At 44.4% G+C, this 26,836-nt stretch overlaps 1 protein-coding gene across 1 annotated transcript in view; it reads left to right on the top strand.

The window, feature by feature from the left end:
* The window catches only part of LOC101683920 (zinc finger protein 28 homolog), a 28,552-nt gene extending 1,967 nt beyond the window's left edge, over nucleotides 1-26,585 (top strand). The window contains exons 2-3 of the mRNA XM_013045453.2: nucleotides 25,917-26,039; nucleotides 26,463-26,585. Coding sequence (XP_012900907.1) covers nucleotides 25,917-26,039; nucleotides 26,463-26,585 — 246 coding nt within the window. The remainder of the gene's footprint in view (nucleotides 1-25,916; nucleotides 26,040-26,462) is intronic.
* The last annotated feature ends 251 nt before the right edge of the window (nucleotides 26,586-26,836 follow it).

Genomic DNA, 26,836 nt, shown 5'->3' with positions numbered 1-26,836 from the left:
CCGTGAGTCCTGGCTTGGTGGAAGGGGGCCGGGGCCCTTTTTGCAGCCGCCGTTTCCCACACCCCCCAGAGTGGGGGAGGGCATGCCTTTCACCTCCAGGACGTTTGCCCAGGAGCTCCGGGCTCAGGGAGAGCCTGCCTGTCACCGAGCCCCGTGGCCGCACTGTCCCCGTCCAGCTCGGCGTGGACAGCTCGCTCTCAGGCAGCCTTAGGTGCAGCAGGTGGAAAAAACCTGAATGCTTTCTGCCTCCTTGCTTCCCCTGGAGCGGGGCGGGCGGCCAGAGGGTCACGTCTTCCTTTTCCTGCGGATTCTCGTGTTATTCTGGGGCTTATCCAGAGAATGTCCCCCCGGGGGAAAAGTGTCTCAGTCCAGGAAGTGTCCCTGTTCATCAGGTTTGGGGGGAAGATGCAGGGGGTTCCCACCTTCTTGCCGGGTGACGCCAGTGCTGGCGAGCCCTGCAGACTTCTGTGCCGCGTTTGCAGGGTAAGATTTTCACCATCTGGTGTGAGCAGCTCCCAGGGTGCTGCCTCCGGGACTGCTGTTCTGCTGCTTTTCCTTCGCAGCTCTCGCTCCGTTTCCCTCACCGAGCGTGGATGGCTTGATTTTGGCTCTGTTGAAATTGCTCAAGGGAACGGGGCCCGTGTGGTCATTACCGTGGCGGCTGCCGGGTGGCTCCGCAGCCCTGGTCTGTGTCGCTCGCGTAGGCGTCTGCTGCGTGGGTCCCAGAGTTCAGTCCGCCTTCCTGGGTCTTACACGGGCCTCGGGGTGTCTCCTGCGCGGTTCTTGACTGGTCACTGCTACTTCATTCTACTTTTGTTTCCAAGTGCAAAATGCAACTCAGTGTTTCTACACTGGAGAGAAGAATTGTGGGTTGTAGATTATGGCTAATTTAGTTTCCTAGGAAATGATGCGGGCCTGTATGCAGTTTAATCCTGTGTGCTGTTGGCACCTCGAAATGCCGGAGGTATTTTTGTCCATCTAATGTGTGAGCCAGAGTCTCCCCCTTAGGATGCACGTCTAATTCTGAATTCCTGTAATTGAGGCTGAGCATGCTTGTGTGGAAGAGTCTCCTGCCATGTTCCCACCTCTAGTGTGTGTATTGATTTATGGGTTCTTTACGTACTCTGGACACGAGTCCTTTGTCATTTTTAGGCAGTGCAGGCATTTTCTCCTGGAGGGCGGTTTTCCTTTGCACTCTGTTCGGTGCTGCTGAATGGACTCCTCTGAATTTTAAGAGAATCGTGATTGACAGTGCTTTCGATTGTAACTTATTCCTTTTCCCTTTATATTAGAAAACTTGGTAATAGCAAGTCCTAGTACATTTGTATTACCTCCTTCTGCAAGTGTTCTGCTTATAAAATCTGCATTAAATTGTTTTTTCTGCATGAAGTTGGTATGAAAGACATTGATCATCCCCCATAGATAACCTTTGGCACCACCTCCTGTGGGAAGGTGTCCAACATTTCCACCATTGGGCAGAGCCCGCCAAGACTGGGCAGTGCTTGCTGGGGCAGAGGCCAGGAGTGGGCAGTGTCTTGGGAGGACTGGGCGGAGCCTTCCTGGAGTGGGCGGTGCCTGCAGGGACTGGGAGGAGCCTGCCAGGGCTGGGCGGTGCCTGCGGGGGACTGGCCGGAGCTTGCTGGGTTGGAGCCTTGGGCCCTCAGCAGGCAAACCTGGCTCAGTGGCTTCTTGCCCACTGGTCCCTCTCTCTGCTCTTGCATATCTGTGGCATTCCGTTGTTACTCACAACGTGATGTGTTTTAGGGAAAGTCTCTTACCCCTTGTTCGTAGAAAACTTGGCTACTCATAGACACTTGCCTTCAATTTCAGTTTTTTGACATAGTTTTTCATACGTTCAAAACCAAAGTCCGGCCTGGTTTGGGAATTCGTGGAACGTCATGAAAAGTCTGGGTTGATGCTCGGCGGACGGTTTTCTTCCAGAGAACACACGCCACTCTTCCATTTCTGCCTTTCCACTCTCCTGTCATCCAGGAGCATGTTAGAACGTTTTCTTTAGGATCCTTTTATGTTTTTACCAGACACTGTATCTGGAAAGCCTCTCTGGTTCTCCTACATTGTTCCATTTTGACATAGAAAACTTCAGTTCTGACACTTCTGGTCATTGGCTATGCAGCTGTTTCCCCAGTCTGCAGCTGGAGCCTGGCGTCCTACAGTCCAACTCAATTCTGGCAGCATCAGACCCCAGAAGCTGGGGTTCAGTCTCCTAGAGCCTCAGGTCCCCCACAGCTGTCCCACTTGGCTACAGGTCAGAGCTTCCCATGACCCCCTCCTTGGATTAAGTTGCTGGAGCTGCTCACAGAACCTAGGGACCAAACACTTAGCAGTTACCAGTTTATGGAGGAATACGATACGCGGAACAGGTGAACAGCCAGATGAAGAGGTACACGTAGGGGAGGGTCCTGAGCACAGAAGCTTCTGCACCCCATCCTGCTGGGATTTTAGAAGTGTCCTCACCCAGGCATAGTCCATGGTTAACTGTGAGCCTAGACCCTCTCCTGAGACAGGAGGAGTGTGGTGTGGGCTGAGAACTCCCAGCTTGGGGCATGGCTTGGTCTTTCTGGCGACCAGCGCCCATTCACGAGCCACCCAGACACCTCATAAGCATAAAAGATGCTCCTGGTTGCTCTTATGACTCCAAAATTTATAAGGATTTCAGGAGCTCTGCTAAGAACCTGGGGCAGAGATCAATATGTATATTTTCTCTTACCTCACAGACATGCTTGAGGATTTTAAAAATGTGTAATAAATTGAAAAATTGTCATTAAAATTAGTTACATATTTTCTAGGTTAGACTCTAAAATTTTTCATTTTTTTAAAAGATTTTATTTATTTATTTGACAGATCACAAGTAGGCAGAGAGGCAGGCAGAGAGAGAGGAGGAAGCAGGCTCCCTGCTGAGCAGAGAGCCCGATGTGGGGCTCGATCCCTGGACCCTGGGATCATGACCTGAGTGAGCCAAAGGCAGAGGCTTAACCCACTGAGCCACCCAGGCACCCCTCTGTTTTGTTTTGTTTCTTAAATTTGACACAACTGAGGTCATACGGTATTTGCCTTCCTCTGACTTATTTCAGTTAGTGTAATATTTTCTAGCTCCATCCATATTGTTGCAAATGGCAAGGTTTCATTCTTTTTCATGGGTGAGTAATATTCCATTGTATAAATATGCCACATCTTTATCTACTCATCAGTTGATGGACACTTGAACTTTTTCTGTATCTTGGTTATTGAAAATAATGCTGCAGTAGACAATCAGAGTGCATATATCCCTTTGAATTAGTGTTTTTGTATTTTGGGGTAGATACCTAGTAGTGCGACTGCTGGGTCATAGGGTAGCTCTATTTTTAACTTTTTGAGAAAACTCCATGCTGTTTCTGGAGTAGCTGCATGAGCTTGCACTCCCAGCAACAGTGCACGAGGGTTCCCCTTCCTCCTCATCCTCGCCAACACCTGTTGTTTCCTGTGTTACTGACTTTCGCCATTCTGACAGGTGATTTATATTCTGACAGGTGTTTTGATTTATATTTCCATGATGATGAGGGATGTTGAGCCTCTTTCCACGTGTCTCTTGGCCATCTGTAGATCGTCTTTGCAGGAATTGTTCGTGTCTTCTGTCCATTTTTAATTATTGAGAGTGTGTGTGAGCGGGGGTGGGGAGAGGGAGAAAGAATCTTAAGCAGGCACCATGCCCAGCTTGAAGGGGATGCGGAGCTCAATCTCAGTGACCCTGGGACCGTGATCTGAGCCAAAATCAGTAGTTGGGGGCTTTACTGACTGAGCCACCCAGCACCCTGCCCATTTTTTTTAGTTGGATTGTTTTTTGGATGTTGAGTTTTATAACTCCCTTATATGCTTTGGATACTAACCTTTTACTGGATGTGTCATTTGCAAATACATTCTCCCATTCTGTAGGTTGCCATTAGTTTTGTTGGATTGTTTCCTTTGCTGTGCCAAAGCTTTTATTTGGATGTAGTCCCAATAGTTTATTTTTGCTATTATTTCCCTTGCCTCCAGAGACATCCCTAGAAAAAAGTTGCTGTAGCTGGTGTCAGAAATTCTTGCCTGTCCTCTTCTCTAGGATTTTTATGGCTTCAGGTCTCACATTCAGGTCTTTAATCAGTTTTGAATTTATGTTTGTGTGTGGTATGAGAAAGTGGACCAGTTTCTTTCTTACACATTGGCTGTCCAGTTTTCCCAACACCATTTCTTCAAGAGACCATCCTTTTCCCACTGGATATTCTTTCCTGCTTTGTCGAAGATGAACTCACTATCTAATTATGGTTTCATTTCTGGAGTTTCCATTCTGTTCTTTGATCTATTTGTCTGTGTGTGTGTACCACACCGTTTTGATTACTTCAGTCTTGTAACACAACGTCAAGTCCAGAATTGTGAGACCTCTAGCTTTGCCTCTTTTTAACATTGCTTTGGCTATTGGGAGTCCTTTGTGGTTCCACTGAAATTTTAGGGTTGTTGTTTCTAGCTCTGTGAAAAATGCCCTTGGTATTTTGATAGGGATTGCATTAAGTGTGTAGATTGCTCTGGGCAGGATAGATGCTGTAACAATATTTGTTCTTCCAGTGCATAGCAGGGAATGTCTTTCCGTTTCTTTGCATTGTTTTCAATGTCTTTCCTCGGTATTTTACAGTTCTCAGAGTGCAGGCCTTCTACCTCTTTGGTTAGGGTTATTCTTACGGATTGTACATATCTTACTATTTTGTTGCAAGTGTGAATTCGTTTTTGCTATATGGGAATGCAGCAGATTTCTTTACATTGATTTCGTCTCCTGCCACTTCACTGAAATTGCTTATCAGTTCTAGCAGTTTTTTTGGAGGAGTCTTTTAGGTTTATTGTGTAGAAGATCATGCCTTCTGCAGACAGTGAAAGTTTTACTTCTTCCTTAATGATGGATGCCTCATATTTCTTTCTGTTGTCTGACCACTGTGGCTAGGACATCAGGTACTATGTTGAAGAAAAGTGAGAGTGGACATTCTTGTCATGTTCCTGATCTTTGAGAAAAAGCTCTTACTTCTTCCCCATTGAGAATGATATTATCTGTGGGTTGGGTTTTTTTTTTTAAAGATTTTATTTATTTATTCATTTGAAAGCATGTGTGAGAGTGTGAGCAGGGGCAGAGGGAGAGGGAGAAGCAAACTCCCTGCTGAGCAGGGAGCCAGATGGGGGAGCTTGGTCCCAGGACCCTGAGATCACTCTCAGAGTCATAGGTAGATGCCCTGCTGACTGAGCCACCCAGCCATCCCTGTGGGTTTTTTCATATATGACCTTTATTATGTTGAGGTATCTTCTCTCTAAACCCACTTTGTTGAGGATTTTTATCATGAATTGTTGTACTTTGGTAAATGCTTTTTCCCTATCTGTTGAGATGACCATACAGTTCTTGTTCTTTCTCTTATTAATGTGATACATCATCTTGATTGATTTGTGAGTGTTTAACTACCCTTACAACCCTGGAATAAATCCTACTTGATCGTGGTGAATAATATTTTGAAAAGATTTTATTTACTTACTTGACAGAGAGACACAGAGAGAGGGGAACACAAGCAGGGGGGGGGGCAGCAGAGGGAGAAGCAGGCTTCCCGCCGATCAGGGAGCCCAATGTGGGCCTCAGTCCCAGGACCCTGGGATCATGACCTGAGCCGGAGGCAGCTGCTGAATGACTGGACAACCCAGGCGCCCATGGTGAATGATTTTTTAAAGTGTTTTGTTGGATTCTGTTTGCTAGTATTTTTTTTTTTTTTTTAATATTTAGCGGGGCTCGATCCCAGGACTCTGGGATCATGACCTGAGCCGAAGGCAGCGGCTTAACCCACTGAGCCACCCAGGCACCCCAGTTTGCTAGTATTTTGTTGAGAATTTTTACATCTATGTTCATCAGAGATACTGGCCTGTAGTTCTCCTTTTTTGTGGTGTCGTTATTTGATTTTAGTGCCAGGTTAATGCTGGCCTCATAGGGTGAAGTTTTCCTTCCTCTTCTATTTTTTGGAATAGTTTGAGAAGAGTAGGTAGTACTTCTTTAAATGTTGGGTAGATTTTGCCTGTGAAGCCATCTGGTCCTGGGCTTTTGTTTATTGGGAGATTTTTTTATTACTGATGTAGTTTCTTTGCTGGTTATGGGTCTGTTCAAGTTTTCTATTTCTTCCTGTTTCAGTTTTGGTTGTTTTTTGTTTTTGTTTTTGTTTTTTTTAAGATTCTATTTATTTATTTGACAGACACAGATCATAAGCAGGCAGAGAGGCAGCAGAGAGAGAGGAGGAAGCAGGCTCCCTGCTGAGCAGAGAGCCTAATGCGTGGCTCGATCCCAGGACCCTGAGATCATGACCTGAGCCGAAGGCAGCAGCTTAACCCACTGAGCCACCCAGGCGCCCCTCAGTTTTGATTGTTTATATGTTTCTAGGAATTTATCCATTTCTTCTAGGTTGTCCAATTTGTTGGCATGTAATTTTTCACAATATTCTCTTATAATTGTATTTTTGTGGTGTTTTTCATTTCTTCTCTCTCATTTGTGATTTTATTTATTTGGGTTTGGTTTTGGTTTGTTTGTTTGTTTGTTTGTTTGTTTTTTCCCCCATGGATTTGGCTACAGGCCTATCAGTTTTATTGATTTTTTTCAAAGGACTAGCTCCTGGTTTCATTAATGTGTTCTATTGTTTTTTAAGCTTATATGTCAGTAATTTCTGCTTTAATTTTCCCTACTGCTCTAATTAATTCTGCTTTAATTTTCCTTCTGCTGGTTTTAGGTTTTGTTTGTCATTCTTTTTCCAGGTCCTTTATTTGTAAAGTTCGATTGTTTTTCTCTGAGGTCTTTCTTGCTTCTTGAGGTAGGCCTGTATTGGTATGGACATCCCTCTTAGAATCACTTTTGCTCTGTTCCAGAAGTTTTGAAACTTTGTGGTTTTTATTTTCATTTGTTTCCATGTGCTTTATTTCTTCTTTTATTTCCTGCTTAACCCATTCATTGTTTACTGTTGAGTTATTTAACCTCCATATATTTGTGGTATTTCCAGGTTTCTTCTTGTAGCTGACTAATAGCACCGCGGTCAGAAAGGATGCATGATATGATATCAGTCTTCTTGAATTTGTTGAGGCTTGTTTTGGGGGCTAATATGTGATCCGTTCTGGAGAATGTTACATGTGTACTTAGGAATAATGTGTAGGGGCACCTGGGTGGCTTAGTTAGTTAAGCGACAGTCTTTGGCTCAGGTCGTGATCCTAGAGTCCCAGGATCAAGTCCTGCATCAGGCTTCCTGCTCAGCGGGGAGTCTGCTTCTCTCTCTGACCCTCTCTCTTCTCATGATCTCTCTCTCATTCTCTTTCTTTCAAATAAATAAATAAAATCTTTTTTTTTTTTAAGAGACAGAGGCGCCTGAGTAGCTCAGGCATTAAGCCTCAGCCTTCGGTTCAGGGCATGATTCCAGCATCCTGGGTTTGAGCCCGCATCACGCTCCCTGCTCAGTGGGGAGTCTACTTCTCCCTCTGACCTGCCCCCCCCCATGCTTTCTCTCTCTCTCTCTCATTCTCTGTTTCAAATAAATAAATAAAATATTTTTCTTTTCTTTTCTTTTCATTTGTTTGTTTGTTTGTTTGTTTTTTAAGAAACAAGGGTGCTTGGGGGGCTCAGTTGTTAAGCCTCAGCCTTCAGTTCAGGTCATGATTCCAGTGTCCTGGGTTTGAGCCCTGCATTGGGCTCCCTGCTCCACAGGGAGTCTGCTTCTCCCTCCCACTCCCCCTGCTTCTGTTCCCTCTCTTGCTGTGTCCTTCTCTGTCAAATAAATAAAACCTTTTAAAAAATTAAAAAAATAAAGAATCAATGTATATTCTGCTGTTAAGGATGGAATGTTCTTTTTTTTTTTCCCAAAAGATGTGTTGCTTAATTTCCATGTATTTGTGAATGCTTGTGTTTTCCTCACATTATTATTTTTTTAAGATTTTATTTATTTATTTGACACAGAGAGAGAGAGAGAGAGAGAGAGTACAAGCAGGGGGAACCTCAGAGGGAGAGGGAGAAGCAGGCTTCCCACTGAACGGGGAGCACGATGCAGGACTTGATCTGAGGACCCTGGTGGGATCGTGACCTGAGCTGAAGGCAGAGGGTGAACCGACTGAGCCACCTAGGCGTCCCACAAAGGAATTTTGGAGGGATGCGTATTTACGGCCATTTTATGACGTGTTTTGTAGTAGTTTCTGAAGACTTTTCCGATCCCTTCTTTCATGGCTTGCCGGTTTTCTTCAGTGACATACTTGGATTTCTTTCTTTTTATTCTTCGCACATTTATTAGTAGGTTTTGATTTGCGGCTTCCGTTAGGTTTGTATGTAATGTCTTCCTCATAGTTTGAGTTTGGACCCATTCTTTACTCCACTCTCTGGAAGTTCATAATGCCCGGCTAGATAAGACTTAATAAACACATGCCTCCCTGGGTGAGACTAGCTGAAAAGCAAGGGGGTGTCCACAAAACTGGGCCCCTTCAAGGCTTCTGGGCTGAAAACAGCCAGGTCCTCATGGCGGCTTGGTGCACTCATCCAGGGACTAAATGCTTGACTTAGGAGAAACATTTACGTCCGCGCGCTCCCTATCTGCACACCCGTCCCGAGCATAGCTCATTCTGTTCACACGATCCTCCCTGTGCCACTGTCCTGATTATTATAGCTTCACGTTCTTGTTTCTCTTATTCCCTTGTTTTGATGACATTCATGATAAAGATGGAGACAGCATTGGCTTGGGGACCTTTCGCCACTAGACTGTGTGGTTCCCATGCCCTCTCCTTTCTCCAGCTAAGGTGTCTGGACTGATCTTTTCATTCACCACCTCAGGGTTTCCTGGCAAAGCCCAACACCTCTCCTCCCCACATTTTAGGTATATGGTCCCATATTTTACATCCTTTTATTTTGTGAGTTCTGACGTTTTGCAGAAATACTCGTTTTTACTGCTTTTGTTTCCCACCTACATATTGTCATTTTTGCTCTGTCCTTTTCTCTCAAAAAGTCCCTTTTAATATTCCTTCCAGGACTGGTTTAGTGTTCATGAACACCTTTAGTTTGTCTGGGAAACGTTATTTCTTCTTCTCTTCTGAATGATAGCCTCGCTGGATGGAGTAGTCGCGGCTGCAGGTTTTGGCAACTCAGCACTCTGACTATGTCATGCCTTTCCTTTGTATGTGACGGTCTTCGTTTGCCTTGCTGTTCTTTTTTTTTTTTTTTTTAAAGATTTTATTTTTTTATTTGACAGACAGAGATCACAAGTAGGCAGAGAGGCAGGCAGAGAGAGAGGAGGAAGCAGGCTCCCCGCCGAGCAGAGAGCCCGATGCAGGACTCGATCCCAGGACCCTGAGATCATGACCTTAGCCGAAGGCAGCAGCTTAACCCACTGAGCCACCCTGGTGCCCTGTCTTGCTGTTCTTAATATTTTTTCTTAATAACTGTATTTTGTTGCTTTAATTACAGTGTGCCTTGGTGTGGACTTGCTTTCGTTGATTTTGTGGGGAGTTCCCTGTGCGTCCTGGGTCTGCCTGTTTCCTTCCTCAGATTACAGACCTTCCGGGTATTGTGTCACATGTGGTCTCTGCTCCCCTTTCTCTCTTCTTCTGGGACCCCTGTAGTAGGAATGTTGTCATGTCGGATGGGTTCCTGAAGTCTGTTCTCATTTTTCATAATTCTCTTCTGTTCAGTCTGGTTGCTTTCTGTTACTCTGTCGTCCGGTCACTAATCCGTTCGTCTGCTGCATCCCGTGTGCCCTGCACTCCGCCAGGCCTGTTTCTTGTTTTGCTGGTGGAGCCCGTTACCCGCTGTAAGGTCCTGATTTCCATGTTGACGTTCTCGCCGATGCGCTTCACTCTTCTCTCAAGTCCGTGACTGTCCCTACGGCGAGTCCTTCTACTTGCTCCGTCAGGCGTGTTGCTTATGTCTGTTTTGCTTAGATCTCTGGCCGTGGTCTTGTCCTGTCCTTTCGTTTGGGACAAATTCCTGTGTTTCATTTTTGTCTAAGTCTCTGTGCCTGTTTCTCTGTGTTAGGAAAGTCAGCTGTATGGGCTGTTTTTGAGGGAAGTGGCTCTGTGAAAAGGAGGTCCTGTCTCCAGTCTCCGAAGAGTGTGCACTGCTGTTTTGTCCTGGCTGCTTTCTCCTTCAGGACAGTCATCTGGAGAGGCCCTGTTTGACCGCCATGGGCAGTGTTTGGTCCCTGGCCTGAATGTGTATGTTTCAAGTAGGGGTGCTCTGGTCTGCTTGTGAAATGAGCCTTGTCCCCACGGCTGCTGGAACCAAGGCTCCACAAAACTCAAGCTCGTAGATGAGGTGTGAGCTGGGGTTTGGGCGGACTTCTGGGGCAGGGAGTCCTGCTGCACCGCGCCTGGGGGAAGCATGACGGAATGGTGGTTCCACCAGGGCACAGTGTGTGAGACTTGGTGTAAGGAAGTGAGGTAGCACATGTCAGCCCTGTGCTGGTTCCCGCAGGTGGCCCTGTGCTTATGCAGAGGGGCAGCAGAGGGAAGTGATGCCAGCTAGTTCCTTTGCTCTTGGAGGTGTCTCTCGGTGCATGTTGCCTCTCTGGGACGTGCTCCTATTTTTTTCTTTTTAAGATTTTATTTATTTATTTGACAGACAGATCACAAATAGGCAGAGAGGCAGGCAGAGCCGGGTGGGAAGCAGGCTTCCCGATGAGCAGGGAGCCTGATGCGGGGCTTGATCCCAGGACCCTGAGAGCATGACCTGAGCCAAAGGCAGCGGCTTAACCCACTGAGCCACCCAGGCCCCCTGGGATGTGCTCCTGGATGAGCACGGAACCTCCTGCTGTGTTTCCCACGTGCTCTTCAGATGCCTTTCCGGGCTGCAGGTCTGTAGTCTGTCTTTCCTCCAAGGTCGGCACCAATGTCTTCCGCGCTCTCGCAGAGCCAAGCATGCTGACCTTTAAAACTCCAAGTTTTATTTTTTTAAGATTTTATTTATTTGTCAGAGAGAGAGAGTGTGTGTATAAGTAGGGGGAGAGGCAGAGGGAGCGAGAGAAGCAGACTCCCCACTGAGCAGGGAGCCCGATTCAGGACATGATCCAGGACACTGGGATCATGACCTGAGCTGGAGGCAGACGCAGAGCCAGGCGTCCCTAAACTCCAAGCTTTAGCCCCACTGGTTGCAAGAACTCACGAAATTTGGAGCCACTCACTTTCCAACCTAATTGTTTTGGGGACTCATGTTCCCTGTGCATTCCTCTTGGGGCTCGTCTGTCTCTTGTGCTTGGTGACAGAGGTTCCCTCCCCACCGTAGCAGCCGTGATCTCTCCCAGCCATGGCTCCGCACTTCCTGCCTTGTCCGGCCTGGCCTCTTTTCTACCTTCAGTTGGGGAGTTTGTTTTGGTAGTCTTCAGGTCGATTTCTGGGGTATTCAGGATGACCTAATAGGTATCTAGTTGTGTTCCTGGGATGAGGTGAGCCTAGTGTCCTCCTGCCTCGGTGCCGTCCTCGCCTCCCCCCATTGTCCAAAGTTTCTTTTAAATTGCTGTTGCTCACGATTCAAGTGGATGAGATTTATTTTCGTATTGTGCTTGTATTCTGGAAACTTAACAAAAATCTGATTTTCTGCTCATCTTCTAGTTCCTTATGACTCTTGCATAATACTTTTAGCTCTGAATATAGGCAACGTTTTTGTTTATAATTCTGATTTTTTCCCTCTGGTGGCTGTGGATGGGCTGTCGCCTAGGAGGGAGGTCATGGGACTCCTTTTCACCAAAATTAATTGGGAAAAGTTTGCATTCTGTTCTCGTCGCGTGTACTTTTATTTCTTTAAAGATTTTATTTATGTCTTTATTTATTTATTTGTCAGAGAGAGAGAGAGAGAGAGCACAAACGGGGGAGCAGCAGAGGCAGAGGGAGAAGCAGCTCCCCACCCAGCAAGGAGCCTGATGCAGGACTCGATCCCAGGACCCTGGGATCATGACCTGAGCCAAAGGCAGAGGCTTAACTGACTGAGCCGCCCAGGCATCCCTCTTTGTGTGTTCTATAGTGAACATTCCTTTCTGATGTTTCCCTCATGAGGATTTGCACATTGCTGCCTGTTTTTAAGTTGCTAAGGGCTTTTCTTTCTTTCTTTCTTTCTTTCTTTCTTTCTTTCTTTCTTTTTTAAAGATTTATTTATTTATTTATTTATTTGACAGACAGAGATCACAAGTAGGCAGAGAGGCAGGCAGAGAGAGAGAGGGAAGCAGGCTCCCTTCTCAGCAAAGAGCCCGATGCAGGACTCGATCCCAGGACCCTGAGATCATGACCTGAGCTGAAGACAGAGGCTTAACTGACTGAGCCACCCAGGCACCCCTTGCTAAGAGTTTCTATTTGGATTCATGTTGAATAGGATACATCTTCCTTTATCTGTTCAGATATTTTGACATTTTTCCTTTATTGTGGCATTGTAATGTCATAACTGATTTCATTGCCTTTAATTGTAAAATATAGTGTTTGTATATAAAATGCATAGGCGATTGCACAGCGACCTAAATATTCTAAAGGACATGTAAGCCAGGACCTGTGGAAGCCCTCACGCAGACATCCCCCTTGAAATGACTCCAAAGACAGGCCTCCTCTGTCTGGGCAGGTATCAGTGTATGCATCTCTAAGTCAGTAGATTTTATTTTTGCATGCTTTCTTTTGAAGAAAGCTGAAAAATTCAGGTCAACAAATTCAGTTTGTTTCTTGTAAATAACAAATGGTCAAAAACAATTACTTAGAACTAGAATCTAATATCCACAAAGGTGCATTGCTGTCACATAACTACAACAGGACTAACTTATAAACCAAGTCTAGTTTCAATAAACTTAGCCTGATTATTTACATAAGTGGAGCAAGCTTAGTGATGGACCATATAGACTCCTTTAAATCTGCTTTGTTGATCTTTTCTTAAGGAGTCTCACACTGAAAATTTTAAAAGGTGCTCAAAGCTAAGAAGCCATACCAAGCAGTTTCCATCACACTTTGCCTGCAATACATATAAATTCTGGTGAATTCCTCTCTTCTTGAGGTCTCCAAAATATCCTGTTTCTGCTCCTGCCGGGAGGGGACCTGGAAAGGAATCTGGGAACCCTGGGAGCGAGGTCTCGGGCTGCCATTTCCAAGTGACTCCACTGACTCCATAAAACCAGTCTTAGTGGACTGGTCTGGTCACATCCGAACATATGCGGGTCTCTCTCCAATCTGACCTTCCATTCCAGCCTCAACAGTATAACAAATGTTTCCAGCTGTGCCTGTTACAAGGAGAGCAGATGCTTACTGAATTACGCAAATATATTGTCATGAAAATGCAAATAGAGTTGTCCCTTCAAACAACACAAGTTAGAACTGCTTGGGTCCACATATATGGATATTTTAAGAAATAGATAAATGATACTTTAAATTTTTTCTTATGATTTTATTAAAAATATTTTCTTGGGGTGCCTGGGTGTCTCAATGTGTTAAGCCTCTGCCTTCGGCTCAGGTCATGATCCCAGGGTCCTGGGATCAAGACCCGTATTGGCTGTCTGCTCAGCAGGGAGCCTGCTTCCCCCTTTCTCTCTGCCTGCCTCTCTGCCTACTTGTGATCTCTCACTGTCTGTTGAATAAATAAAATCTTAAATATATATATATATTTTCTTGAACATAGTTGAGCCATAAGAATATAGTATATAATACATATAAAACTTAATATATGTTAATCGATTATTTGTTATTGGTCAGGCTTTTGGCCCACAGTAGGCTAGTAGTAGTTAAGTTTTAAGGGAGTCAAAGATGTATATCGATTTTTAACCATGCAGAGGGTTGGTGCTCCTAATCCCTACATTGTTTAAGGCCAACTATACTCATTAAGTTTCCAAGTTCTGGGGGATCAGATGGGGAGAAAAACAATTTTTTTCTGTATTGTAATTAAACTGATGTGAAACCAGGGACCTGGAGAGCAGAACCTGAGAAGGACAACAGTCTCATCTCGGTCACCCAATTTGCAACATGATTTTGTTTGTTGGTGACTCACTCGTAGAAAGTGCAGCAGGTAATTTCTGCACAAAGGAAACTATTCGCAGCAAATAAGGAAATCACAGGGAATGATTTCCAAATCTGTGACTCCCTGAGCAAGGGTGGATGAGTTCCTTTTGTTTGGGGTTAGGGTGGATTTTTTTTTTTTTAAGATTTTATTAATTTATTTGACAGAGATCACAAGTAGGCAGAGAGGCAGAGACAAGGAGAGGGGGAAGCAGGCTCTCCACGGAGCAGAGAGCCTGATGTGGGGCTCGATCCCAGGACCCTGGGATCATGACCTGAGCCGAAGGCAGAGACTTTAACCCACTGAGCCACCCAAGTGCCCCACAGGTGGATTTTTTAAAAATATTTTGTTTATTTATTTGAGAGAGAGCACACAAAGGGGTGAGTGGGAGGCCTACAGGGAGAGGGAGAAGCAGGCTCTCCGCTGAGCAGGGAGCCCAATGTGGGGCTCAGTCCCAGGAGCCTGGGATCATGACCTGAGCTGAAGGCAGATGCTAACCCGACTGAGCCACCCAGGCGCCCTTAGGGTGGATATTTCAATAGGAAAATCATATGTAGAAGCAGGCAGGGTGTGTTTGCCTCCTAAGGCCACATGCCTATACGTACATTGTGTCTTATGTAAATGAGGCTGGTGCTCCTCCTCCTCGGGTGGAGATTTTAATATTCTAACGAGGTGAAGGTAATTCTTGGGCACTGTAGAGGTCACTCTCTGATCCGTCTGTGCCCGTGTGAGTGGTCTAGCTCAGACTGGTCTGGGCCCACGGGAGGTCTTCACAGGGCAGTCACTACCACTTGAGCAGTAGTTTTGGGTTACATTTGTCTGAGTGAAGAAATACGCCAAAAAGAACGTAAGGAAGCTAGCGAGTTCAAGCCGGTGGGCGGTGGAGGTGTCAGGTCTTGGGGTCTAGTTGGTGAGAGTATTTGTTGGCAGACATGTATTTTAGCTTAAGAGAAGGTTTCTATCTGGAATAGCCAACATCAAACAGTAATGTTTCAAACAAGGGCATAAAAACTCTCATTATCCTTCTCCGTCCTTCAGCCCCACGTCATTCTTGTTCTGTTTGAATCTGGCTTTCCCGCTAGTCCCAGTAATGCTCACACGGCTCAGTTCTGTGATCCTAAGGTTATCAGAAACCTGTCTTGTCAAAAGTCCTCTCCATGAATCTCCTTGAAAATGCAGTGCTGTTGCAAAACCAGAGCAAAACGATAGCTGTCAATGACAAAAGACTCAAAAATGGCCACGGATCTGACCACATTAGAATTCACTCTAATGTAGCGGACACGGAGATTTGGTTATTTCTGTAACACTAAACACTTAAGTAACTAGAATTGCAAGTGAGAACATACCAGGACATACCAGATTTCTAGGAGTTTCGTATGCTTTCTACAACATTGATGTATCCACACAAATACAGCCTAAAGAAGGCTTAGTATTCCTTACTTGACAGTTTCCTGTGTGATTTAATGTCTCCAGCAAGCCTAATTAGTTTAACATAACAAATCCTCTGGAATATTCTAGGGATCTTTCAAGGGAAGTTCCTAGTTTTCTTCCAGATCAAGAAGCTTCATTTAGAATTTGATTGGGGAAGTTTGTCAGAAACATCAAAAGGATTTTAAAGCACTTGGTCAAATAGGGCCACTGTGAAAAAGCACTTTGGTTATGAAACAACGTAACAGTAAAAGACTAAAAGGGCAAACCCAGGGGTGCCTGGGTGGCTCAGTGGGTTAAAGCCACTGCTTTCAGCTCAGGTCATGATCCCAGGGTTCTGGCAAAACTTAGTTTTTCATATTGAAAAGATTCAGTCTGGGGGTACCTCGGTGGCTCAGTCTGTTAAGCATCTGCCTTCAGCTCAGGTGATGATCCCAGGGTCCTGGGATTGAGCCCCACATCGGGCTCCCTGCCACTGGGGAGTCTGCTTCTCTTTCTTTCCGTCCCCCAACCTGTGTCTCTCTCTCTCTCTCAAAAGTAAATAATATCTTTAAAAAATAAAATAAAATAATAAAAAGCTGTGTGGCCTAAGTAAGATACTTAACTTCTCTGGCTTGGTCTCACAGAGCTCTTCCACAAGTTAATTTTGGCAATACCATCCAGAAGTAGAAAAATACCGGACTGGCCCTTGGATCCAAGAGAATATGTGGGTGGGAAGTCTACATGACAGAGGCACAGAGCAAGTACTCAGGTTTCTCCAAGGACTTTGGTTTCTCAGGACAATACTCTATAAGCCTTTTGAGATAAAGAGGGCAGGTTTTGAGATTGGTCAAAAGGACAGGTTGAAGGTCTTTTACTTGTTTCTGAACAATTCTGGGGCCATTTTCTAGTTGTGAAAAGGTTTTAAAGATTGCTTTGCAGTTTAAATGATACCATAGGTATACTATACTAGCTGCATTATCCTCAGTTCAGTTCTTCCCCTTGGGTACCTGGTTTTACTTTAGCTTAGGAGAGAAACCCTACCTTCCTCTCAGGCTCAAATGGCAGCTTCCAACGTGGCCAAACTTTTGACTTAAGAGCTACTTAAAAACAAATTCTTTTGAGTATCTTGTCAATTTTCAGCCAAGAGAAGCAGTGAACACTACTGGTAGTATTGAATAACCTGGCCCCCCTCCCAAGGAGGATGCAAAGAATATTACCTTCCCAAGACAGAGAGTCACTCCAAAGATAGCTATAAGGAAGAACTGACAGCATCCGTGTCCCAGTCAGGCAGACAGTAAGCCAAGCAAGAAAGCAAGAGCAGTCCCTGGGAGAGAAAGGATCAGTAACCAGAGGGTATGGAATTGGAAAGGAGGGGTCATAAGGACTTTCATTTTCCTCTCCTACCTGTCCCTAAACATCATCCTTCAGCTGGCCATTTCTCCACCAGGAGAAATTCTGGTCATCTGTTTTCTCTGTGATGGGGGGGGGGGTTGTGAATAGCCACTCATCTTTCTAACTCTCTAAATTTGGTATAATCTGCTGAAGAGATCTGCTGTCCAAGGGACAAGGATTCTTTGGCTGGGGACCTAGGATAGTTCCACAAAGAACATTACACTGGAAGACCAGAAGCTGGCAACCCCTGTCTGTCCAAGCACTTTTGACTTCCAGCATTTACATGAGCACCTGCATACCCTAGGCTGGTGAATGAAGGGAACCTAAAACAGGCAGATGGGGCCGGATTTTGAGAAGGGGAATTTACATTGAGATTAATTTTTGTTCTAATCTCTGTTCTTTCAACTTGTTAAGGGAGTCCCTAAGGCTAGTCGTTACATTTCTTTGTGCTAGGACTCTCCACAGGTGCCGATAAATAAATTGTTTAGGATGACAACTCTAAATTTTTTTTATTCTTCTCTCAGATATAGCTAATTCAAAGGATCCATCGTCTGGCCATTGATGTGTAGGATCATCAATAGCAATTCAGACCATTAAGCCTTTCTGGGGACCAAAGAGGACTCACACAAGAGACTATGAGATATGCAGTGCTCCTAAGATCCAGAAAGGTCACTCCCAGAGATAGTCTAAGAAAGCAGAGACCTTCATTGCTTAGGCAGTAAGGATGGTGTAGTCCGAGGGGCGCCTGGGTAGCTCAGTGGGTTAAAGCCTCTGCCTTTGGCTCAGGTCATGATCCCAGGGTCCTGGGATTGAGCCCCGCATCGGGCTCTCTGCTCAATGGGGAGCCTGCTTCCTCCTCTCTCTCTGCCTGCCTCTCTGCCTACTTGTGATCTCTATCTGTCAAATGGATTTAAAAAAAATAAAAAAGATGGTGCAGTCCGATTTCCTATGAGAACATGAGACACCTCCAGTCACAAACCCCCTAAGCTGTGATGCTGGGCAGGTGCTCACCCACAGAGTGATGAAGAATGAAATGACAAAGATCCATGATGGACTGGGACATTTTGTGACATTTTCCCCTGAGAGTTGGCATTGCCAAATAAAAAGTGCGGTTTGGAACCCCAGCCTGTTCAACTGGACCCCAAGGTGTACCCCAGGAAGTGCACCTTCCAGATGGTGGGGACCAGAGTGCATGTTGTTACAGGTCACAAAGCTATGTTCTCAGGATACAGAACAAGATGAGTTCTTATGTGCACATTAACAGCTTTAGCGAAGCCTTGGGTCTTTTCAGAGCCACGTGAACACTTTCCTGCTTGTGCCCAATAATTTTGTGGATTTGGCTTCCACCTGTTCCTTAGCAACAGCCTTTACTTCATGTGCATGTTAACGAAAACCACGTTTGTCTAAAAAGATATTGGTCTGGGGGGGTACTATGAACTCACTGGTCTGTGACACTGGCTCGAACAGCAGGCTTGGATGCTGTGTTCTGCCGTATGGTTTCCTTTCTTACGACAAACAACACAACAAAGTCTGACCGTCTCTGAGAGAAAAAGGACCACTAGAGTTGCTAAACTCAGGGAACCAATTTCACTAATATTTTCTCCTGCTAATCTAAATTTAGAGAAGAAAAAAGAAGGGGCGGCCTCTCACCACTGCTTCCACAGGACTGTGCAGATGGACATACAAGACTCTGATGTAATTCCTACTTTTTGCCAACTCTTGTCGGACATCCCAGGCTCTTCCTACTGCAACAGCTTTGGGGTGAGAGCCGTGTCTAGCTGGTGAGGCCCCCTGGTGGGCTCACCAAAGGTGCTGGGGAGGAAAATTTTTTCTGTACTCTTAAAGGTTCTTCTGGCCAGTCTTAGAATTACATTGACATGAGATCAATTAATAAGAGGAAATCAAACTTAATTTTGTAACATTGGAACCCAGCATACAAGAGAAGTTCAGAGACAGGGAAAATGAGGTATCTACACCATCCTGAGCATAGGAATGGGATAGCGACCTGGGGCTTCAAAGGGAGGAGGGCAGTTCACAGGCCCAGAAGAAGAACAGATGTTTGTTAATCAGACATTTGCCCTGCCATACAGATGGGTCAATCAGATAAAATTTATCTCTGGTAATAACTCTTATTCCGGGAAAGACCCCCAACTTGGATTTTCCTAGGTAGTTACGGGAGGGACAAAAGTTTCTCTTGAACCTGCAGGATCTCAACTGCCTTCCTTTCAAAATAGTCCACATGCCAAAGTAACATGTTTTGGGGAGATTTGACCTGAACCTCTTCAGGAATAAAATATGTTGGGTAAATCTAGGACAGCAAAACAGGGGCCTTGAGCCTCTGGGATGTCACCTGTCATCTCTGTAACGTTGGGAATGGGAGAATAAGTGGTGAGAATCTACAAATCTAAAATTCCATAGTCAGTTGAAGTTCATTCATTGCCACCCAGTTTTAACCTGGCAGGTAGGCTACTTCAGAGTGGGGCCAGTAGACTAATGACCCCAGGATTGAGCATATTTCTAACTATCAGTGAAGGCCCTCTGTTCCCTGCTGCAGCTGACACCCTGCTGCATTTACTGTCCCCATTGGCTGAGGAAGGTGATAATGCCATTTGGCATTCCCCATGGGTGATTAGAAGCATGACCCAATCCATTCTGTCTGTGGTGCCAGCTGTGATACTGTTAATTCGCATTTGTTACGGGGAGCCCTAGGGTTTCTGAAGAGTCCTGGTTCTGCAAAAGTCTGCAGGAGAACTGAAGTAGAATTTATCATCCCCAGTCCTGGAAGTGGTATACGGCATGCTTGAGGGGCCAGGTGGCAGGTTACTTCAGGTGCAAAGCAGAGTATCACCAGTAGAGAGAGAATTTAGTTAGGTCATGTGTCGTGATACACTCTGACCACCTCTGCCTTTTGTTGGGTTGTGTGATCCATTCACACTGTTAGCATCATTGTGGCTATCTTGTGCCTTTGTTTTGTTTTTGTTTTTAAATATTTTGTTTATTTTTAAAAAGATTTTGTTTATTTATTTGACACAGAGAGGGAGAGATCACAAGTATGCAGAGAGGCAGGCAGAGAGAGGGGGGAAGCCACAGAGAGGCCAATGTGGGGCTCAATCCCAGGACCCTGAGATCATGACCCATGCCGAAGGCAGACGCTTAACCCACTGAGCCACCCAGGCGCCCGTAAGGATTTTATTTATTTGTCAGAGAGAGGCGGAGAGAGAACACAAGCAGGGTAAGCAGCAGGCAGAGGGAGAAGCAGGCTTCCTGCAGAACTTGAACCCAGGACCCTGGGATTGTGACCTGAGCCGAAGGCAGACGCTTAACGAATTGAGCCACCCAGGTGTCCCTGTCTCGTGCCTTTGTTCCTATATTCCTCTACTACTTTGTTTTGCATTAATATTTTCCAGTAAAGCATTTCAATTTGTTTAATTACATTTTAAGTATTTTTTTAAGATTTGATTTATTCATTTGACAGAGGTCACAAGTAGGTAGAGAGGCAGGCAGAGAGAGAGGAGGAAGCAGGCTCCCTGCTGAGCAGAGAGCCCAATGTGGGGCTCGATCCCAGGACCCTGAGACCATGACCTGAGCCAAAGGCAGAGGCTTTAACCCACTGAGCCACCCAGATGCCCCATTTTTAAGTATTTTTTAAAAAGATCTTTAAATTGGTTGCTTTAGGGTTACAAAATACCCCTAATCAATTAGCTTCAGATTTATGATTGCTTAATCCCAGTGCAGTACATAAATTGTGCTCCAATGTAGTTTTATTCCCCCCCTTTATAAGGCATTATTTCCCTGTATATCACAAATTAATGTTGCAAAGCCAACAATGCATGCTTTAATTAATGCTTTATCATCTCGAATCACTTCCATCCCTCTTCCATTACAGTTTTATTCCTACCCACCTCCTTTGTGCTGTTATTAGGAATTAGTTTACAAATATTTTATGCCCTAAGTTTTATATACCCAACATGCATTTTAACACTATTTTACATCATTGCCTTTGGGATCAGTTAAGAAAATGAAGCAGAAAAATATACATTTATGTCATTATCTTTGCCAATTTTCTTTACTTTTTTATGTGGATTCAACTTTCCTTCTGGAAAAAATTGCAATCAGTTTTTTTTAATTAAAATTCCTGTTAACATACAGTGTAATATTAGTTTCAAGTGTATAATTTAGTGATTCATCACTTACAATACCCAGGGCTCATCACAAGTGTCCTACTTAATACCCATCATCTGTTTCCCCCACCCCCACCCTCCCCCTGTCTCTGGTAACCATCAGTTTATTCTCTGCACTTAAGAGTCTGCTTCCTGGTTTGTTGCTCTTCCCCCCACCCCATGTTCACCTGTTTGTTTCTTTCTTTCTTTAATTCCACATGAGTGAAATCATACGGTATTGGTTTTTCTTCGACTGACTTATTTTGCTTAGCATAATACTCTAGCTCCATCCATGTTGTTGCAAATGGCAAGATTTCATTCTTTTTTATTCCTAAGCAATATTCCATTGTGTGTGTGTGTGTGTGTGTGTGTGTGTGTGTGTGTGTCACAGCTTTTTTATCCATTCATCCGTTGATGGATATTTATGTCCTTTCCATAATTTGGATATTGTTGATAATGCTGCTGTGAACATTGGAGTGCATGTATCCCTTCAAATCTGTATTTTTGTATCCTTTGGGTAAATATCTAGTGCAATTGCTAGGTCATAGGGTAGTTCTATTTTTAGTTTTTTAAGGAACCTACATATTGTTTTCCAGAGTGGCTGCAGCAGCTTGCATTCCCACCAACAGTATAAGAGTGTGCCCCGCTTCTCCAAATCGCCGCCAACACTTGTTTCCTGTGCTAATTTCACCCATTCTGACAGATGGAAGGTGACATCTCATTATCCTTTGGATTTGCATTTCCTGATGAGTGATGCTGAGCATGTCTTCGTATGTCTGTTAGGCATCTATCTGTATGTCTCCTTTGGAAAAATTTCTATTCATGTCTTCTGCCCATTTTTTTAAACTGGATTATTTATTTTCTGGGTGTTGAGTTTGGTAAGTTCTTTATATACTTGGGATACTCATCTTTTCTTCATCAGTTAAATCATTTGCAGGTATCTTCTCCCATTCCAGAGGTTGCCTGTTAGTTTTATTGATTGTTTCCTTTGCTGTGCAGAAGCATTTTATCTTAATGAACTTTCAATAGTTTATTTTTGCTTGTGTTTCCCTTGCCTCAGGAGACATATCTAGAAAAAAAGTAGTTGCGGCTGAGGTCAGAGAGGTTGCTGGCTGTGTTCTTCTCTAGGATTTTGATGGTGTCCTGTCTCACATTTAGGTTTTTCATCCATTTTGACTTTATTTTTGTGTGTGGTATACGAAAGTGGTCCAGATTCATTCTTCTGCATGTTGCTGTCCGGTTTTTCCAACAGCATTTTTTGAAGAGGCTGTTTTTTCTCCATTGGATATTCTTTCTTGCTTTGTTGATGATTAGTTAACGAGATAGCTGTGGGTTCATTTCTGGATTTTCTGTTCTGTTCCATTGATCTGTGTGTCTATTTTTGTGCCACTGTCATACTGTTGTGATGACTACTGCTTTGTAATACAGCTTAAAGTCTGGAATTACGATGCCTCCAGCTTTTCCTTTCCTTTTCAGGATTGCTTTGGCTGTTTGGGGTCTTTTGTGGTTCCATACAGATTTTAGCAGTATTTGTTCTAGCTCTGTGAAAAATGCTAAAAATGCTGGTGATATTTTGATAGGAATTGCATTAAATGTGTAGATTGCTTTGGGTAGTATAGACATTTTAGTAATGTTTCTTCTTCTAATCCATGTTCCATTTCTTTATGTCATCCTCATTTTCTTTCATCACTGTTTTATAGTTTTCAGAGTACAGATCTTTTACCTCTTTGGTTAGATTTATTCCTCAGTATCTTATGGTTTTTGTTGCAGTTGTAAATGGGATATACTCTCGATTTCTGATGCCTCAGTATTGGTGTATAGAAATGCAATACTTTTCTGTACACTGATTTTGTTTCCTGCGATTTTACTGAATTTTATGTATCAATTCTAGCAATATTTTGGTGGAGTTTTTTGGATTTTCTTTATAGAGTATCATGTCATCTGCAAATAGTGAAAATTTTACTTTTTTCTTGCCAATTTGGGTGCCTTTTATTTCTTTTTGATGTCTGACTGCTGAGGCTAGAACTTCCAATACTATGTTAAATTGCAGGGGTGAGAGTGGACATCCCCTGCCTTGTTCCCAACTGTAGAAGAAAAGCGGTGAGACTTTCCCCCTTGAGGATGATATTAGCTGTGGGTTTTTCATATATGGCCTTTATTATGTTGAGGTATGTTCCCTCTGACCCTGCTTGGTTGAAGGATTTTATCTTGAGTGAATGCTGTATTTTGTCAAGTGCTTTTCTTTTTTTTTTTTTTTTTAAGATTTTATTTTTATTTATTTATTTGACAGAGATCACAAGTAGGCAGAGAGGCAGACAAAGAGAGGGAGAAGAAGACTCCCTGCTGAGCAGAGAGCCCGATGTGGGGCTCGATCCCAGGACCCTGAGATCATGACCTGAGCCGAAGGCAGAGGCTTTAACCCACTGAGCCACCCAGGTGCCCCAGATTGCTCTTTTCAAACTGTGTCCATGTTGATTGTCTGTGTGAAGTAGTGCAACATATTTTGAGCTCTGCAACAGTTGAGTTGTCTGATTTTTAAAACTCCAATCTTCAGGGACCTGGTGTGGAGGGGATCTGTGGTGGTCCTCTAGGAAAGAACCTCACTGTGCTGCGATTGATGCTGGTGTGATCCAGAAGGGCAGTCCTACCAGATCACAGGCTAAAAAACCTGTTTCCAGCTTAGGGGCTCTCAGCAGGTGTCTCTGCTTCCATCCTAAGGGACAGGGGAGGGAAATTGCACCTGCAGGCTCTTTTGTCCCTTGAGAGGCAACTCTGAAACATCACCTCTCACAGAAGCACTTCAAGAAGAGTGAACAGGAGCACCTGGGTGACTCAGTGGGTTATGCCTCTCTGCCTTTGGCTCAGATCATGATCTCAGGGTCCTGGGATCAAGTCCCGCATTGGACCTTGGGGAGCCTGCTTCCTTCTCTCTCTCTCTCTCTCTCTCTCTCTGCCTACTTGTGATCTCTCTCTGTCAATAAATTCTTTAAAAAAAAAAAAAAGAATAGTGAACAGTCTCTCCCTGTGCCCATTAGATGATCTTCAGATCACACTATCTACCCTGCCATGTTTGCATGCCTTCACTGTGGGAGTAGGGCAGTGCTCTTAGGGCTCTATCCCAGCCAAGCCTGCCAACTTCTTTAACTCCAGTATTTGAGCTGCGCTGGTTGCAAAAACTCAGGAAAATCAGCCTGTCTCATTTTCCCAGCCAGTGGCTTTGGGGAAGTTGTTCTCCTTTTGCATTCCCATGTGTTCCCGTCTCACCTTTCTCTGCAAGCACGGCTCGCTTCCCTCTGTAGCACCTGCGATCTCTTTCCCCCACACTAGAGCTTCACATGTCCTACCTTCCTCAGTGTGGCCTCTTTTCTCCTTGTACTTGTGCACCTGGTTCTGTCAGCCTGCAGATTGATTTCCTGGGTATTCTAGGGACGAGCCAGGCTGGAATCCTCCTACTAAGTTGTCATCGAAGCTCTCTGCCTCAATTGCTATCAGTTTCAAGATTTTTCTTAGTATTTTCTTATATTGTGCTTCTCCTGGAGAAAAAAATTCTCAGATTTTGTTACCTGGGAATGTGTCATTTTGCCTTCACTTTCAAAAGTAGCTTTGGGGATGTAGATTCTTTATTGGCAGTTGCACATGCTCTCAGCATTCCGAGTACATTACCCCATTACCTCTGACCTCTGCTGTCTCTGCTTAGAATCAGCTCTTGTCTTATTGGGGTTCCCTTTTAGGTGACAGGTTTTCCTCTTGCTGCTTTCAGTATTTCTCATCTCTGGCTTCCACAGTTTTCACTACCATGTATTGTTCTTGGACCTCTTTGTGGTTTTATTCTTTGAGGTCCATTGAGCATCTGGACGTGTAGCTGATTTTCACCAAATTTAGGATGTTTTCAGTCATGATCTCTTGAGTATTTGTTGTGTTCCCTCCTCTCCCAACCCCATGCTGCCAGCACATGTATGTTGGCACACCAGACAGTACCCTCCATTTCTTCTGTTTTCATTTTTGTTCTCTCTGTTCTTCAGATTGCATAGCCTGTCTTCACATTCCCTAATTCTGTATCTTGGCAGTTTCAATCTGCTGCTAGCCCCTGTAGTGAATTACTTTATATCTGAGGGAGTTGGTGGTACTTAGTGTAAGGGGTCTCCAAGACCAACCTCAAATATGAGGACTCACTACAAGGGCTCACAGAAATGTTTATTCCACAGACAGATTTATTTCAGAAAAACTGTCACACACAGTGCCCTGTTTACTTTGGGGAAAGGGTCTGTATTAAAATTAGTGAATAGAAAAGGAACATGAAGCAGAATCCAGGAAAAACCAGGATCAAGCTCCAAGTCATCTCCTCTTGATGCAGTTATACAGACAGAGCTTAATGTGACAACTTCTATAAAATATTTCTAGCTAGGGGAGCTCACCCAGGCCTCAGACTCTGGGGTTTTACTGAGGGTTAGTCATGGGCACTCCTGTGTGAGTGGTCTTGGCTTCTCAGCATCCAGCTCCTCTGGAAGTCTGATACTGTATGTCTCATGGCTCAAGACCCCACCCATATACACAGACACTTGTCAGTGCATGTGTTCTGAGAGCTTGCAGATTTCCTCCCAGGAGCGGGTCAGGGGCTAGTCCTAAAGAATATTCAGGGTTTGGACAACTGAGCTCTGTTACCCTTTTACTGCAGACTTTCCAACAGAAGTATTTACTTAATGTGCATGGCATATCTCCCTGGGCGCTGGTGATAGAAAGGAGTAAGATGAGAGCAGTCATGATAAATGTTGTGTTACGGTTGACTCCTTAGTGGTGCAGGTAAGCCTGTTGGAGTCTGATGAGCACATATTGAGAGACCAGAGGGTTGGATTTCAACTTCCTATGAACTGATTTTAGTTTCCCAGTGCTTTCAGACTCACCTTCCTCCTGCACACATTTGTATGTTTCAGGACTTGGTGATCTTCGAGGATGTGGCTGTGGACTTCACCCTGGAGGAGTGGGCCTTGCTGGATTCTATGCAGAGGAACCTCTATAGAGATGTGATGCTGGAAACGTTCCAGAATCTGGTTTCAGTGGGTAATGGCTGCAGGCCTTCACTTTGTCATTTAGTAAACAAGTATCTCTTGTCGGTGCTTTCCCACAATTTGAAATGTGGAAAAGGAATGCACTGGAAAGTAAAAACAGACATGGTCACAGCCATCTCGGACCTGCAATATAGTAATGTCTCCATGACAGTGGGAATGTGTGCATTAAACTTATTTTTGTCTTGGTTCAGACTTGAAGCTTCCTTGGCTTATTGGTAGTGGGGGCCTGGCTTCATCTGTTGTTTTGGTTCACAGAGATGTTTCTTGGAAAACTTGATAGTTAGTAAATTGCCTACCCTTCTGGCCCCTCCTGCCTGCCACTGGTGAAGTGCTGAAAGCACTAAAGTCCTCAGTCTTTCTTTACTCATAAGTTCCTTCCTCCTTTAATATGTTTTCACCTTTTTGTTTCAGATTATGAAACACTGTTTAAAGCCAGTGGGTTGGTTTCTCAACAGGATACGCTTGAAAAAAAAAAATCTATTGAACAGAAAATGGCAAAATTCACCAGAAATCATTCTTGTGCCTACGTTTTAGAAAAAAATTGGGAAGATGACAGCACTAAAGATCAACATGGAAACCATGCAAGACATCAGAGGTGAGATGTGTTCATAAGATAAAACAGTATTAATCCTAGGACAGAGTTTTGGTATGTCATGAGATTAAAAAAACTAAAAACCAAACTCTGAATCTATTTGAGAGAGAGAGGACAAGTGGGGTGGGAGAGGGACAGAGGGAGAGGATGAAGCATGACACAGGGCTTGATCCCAGGACCCTGAGATCATGAC

Source organism: Mustela putorius, unplaced genomic scaffold (assembly GCF_011764305.1).
Source record: "Mustela putorius furo isolate JIRA1106 unplaced genomic scaffold, ASM1176430v1.1 tig00000095_pilon_pilon_pilon, whole genome shotgun sequence".
Taxonomy (NCBI): domain Eukaryota; kingdom Metazoa; phylum Chordata; class Mammalia; order Carnivora; family Mustelidae; genus Mustela; species Mustela putorius.
The sequence above is the reverse complement of the archived record's forward strand: the minus strand, read 5'-3'. Positions and strand labels throughout refer to the sequence as shown.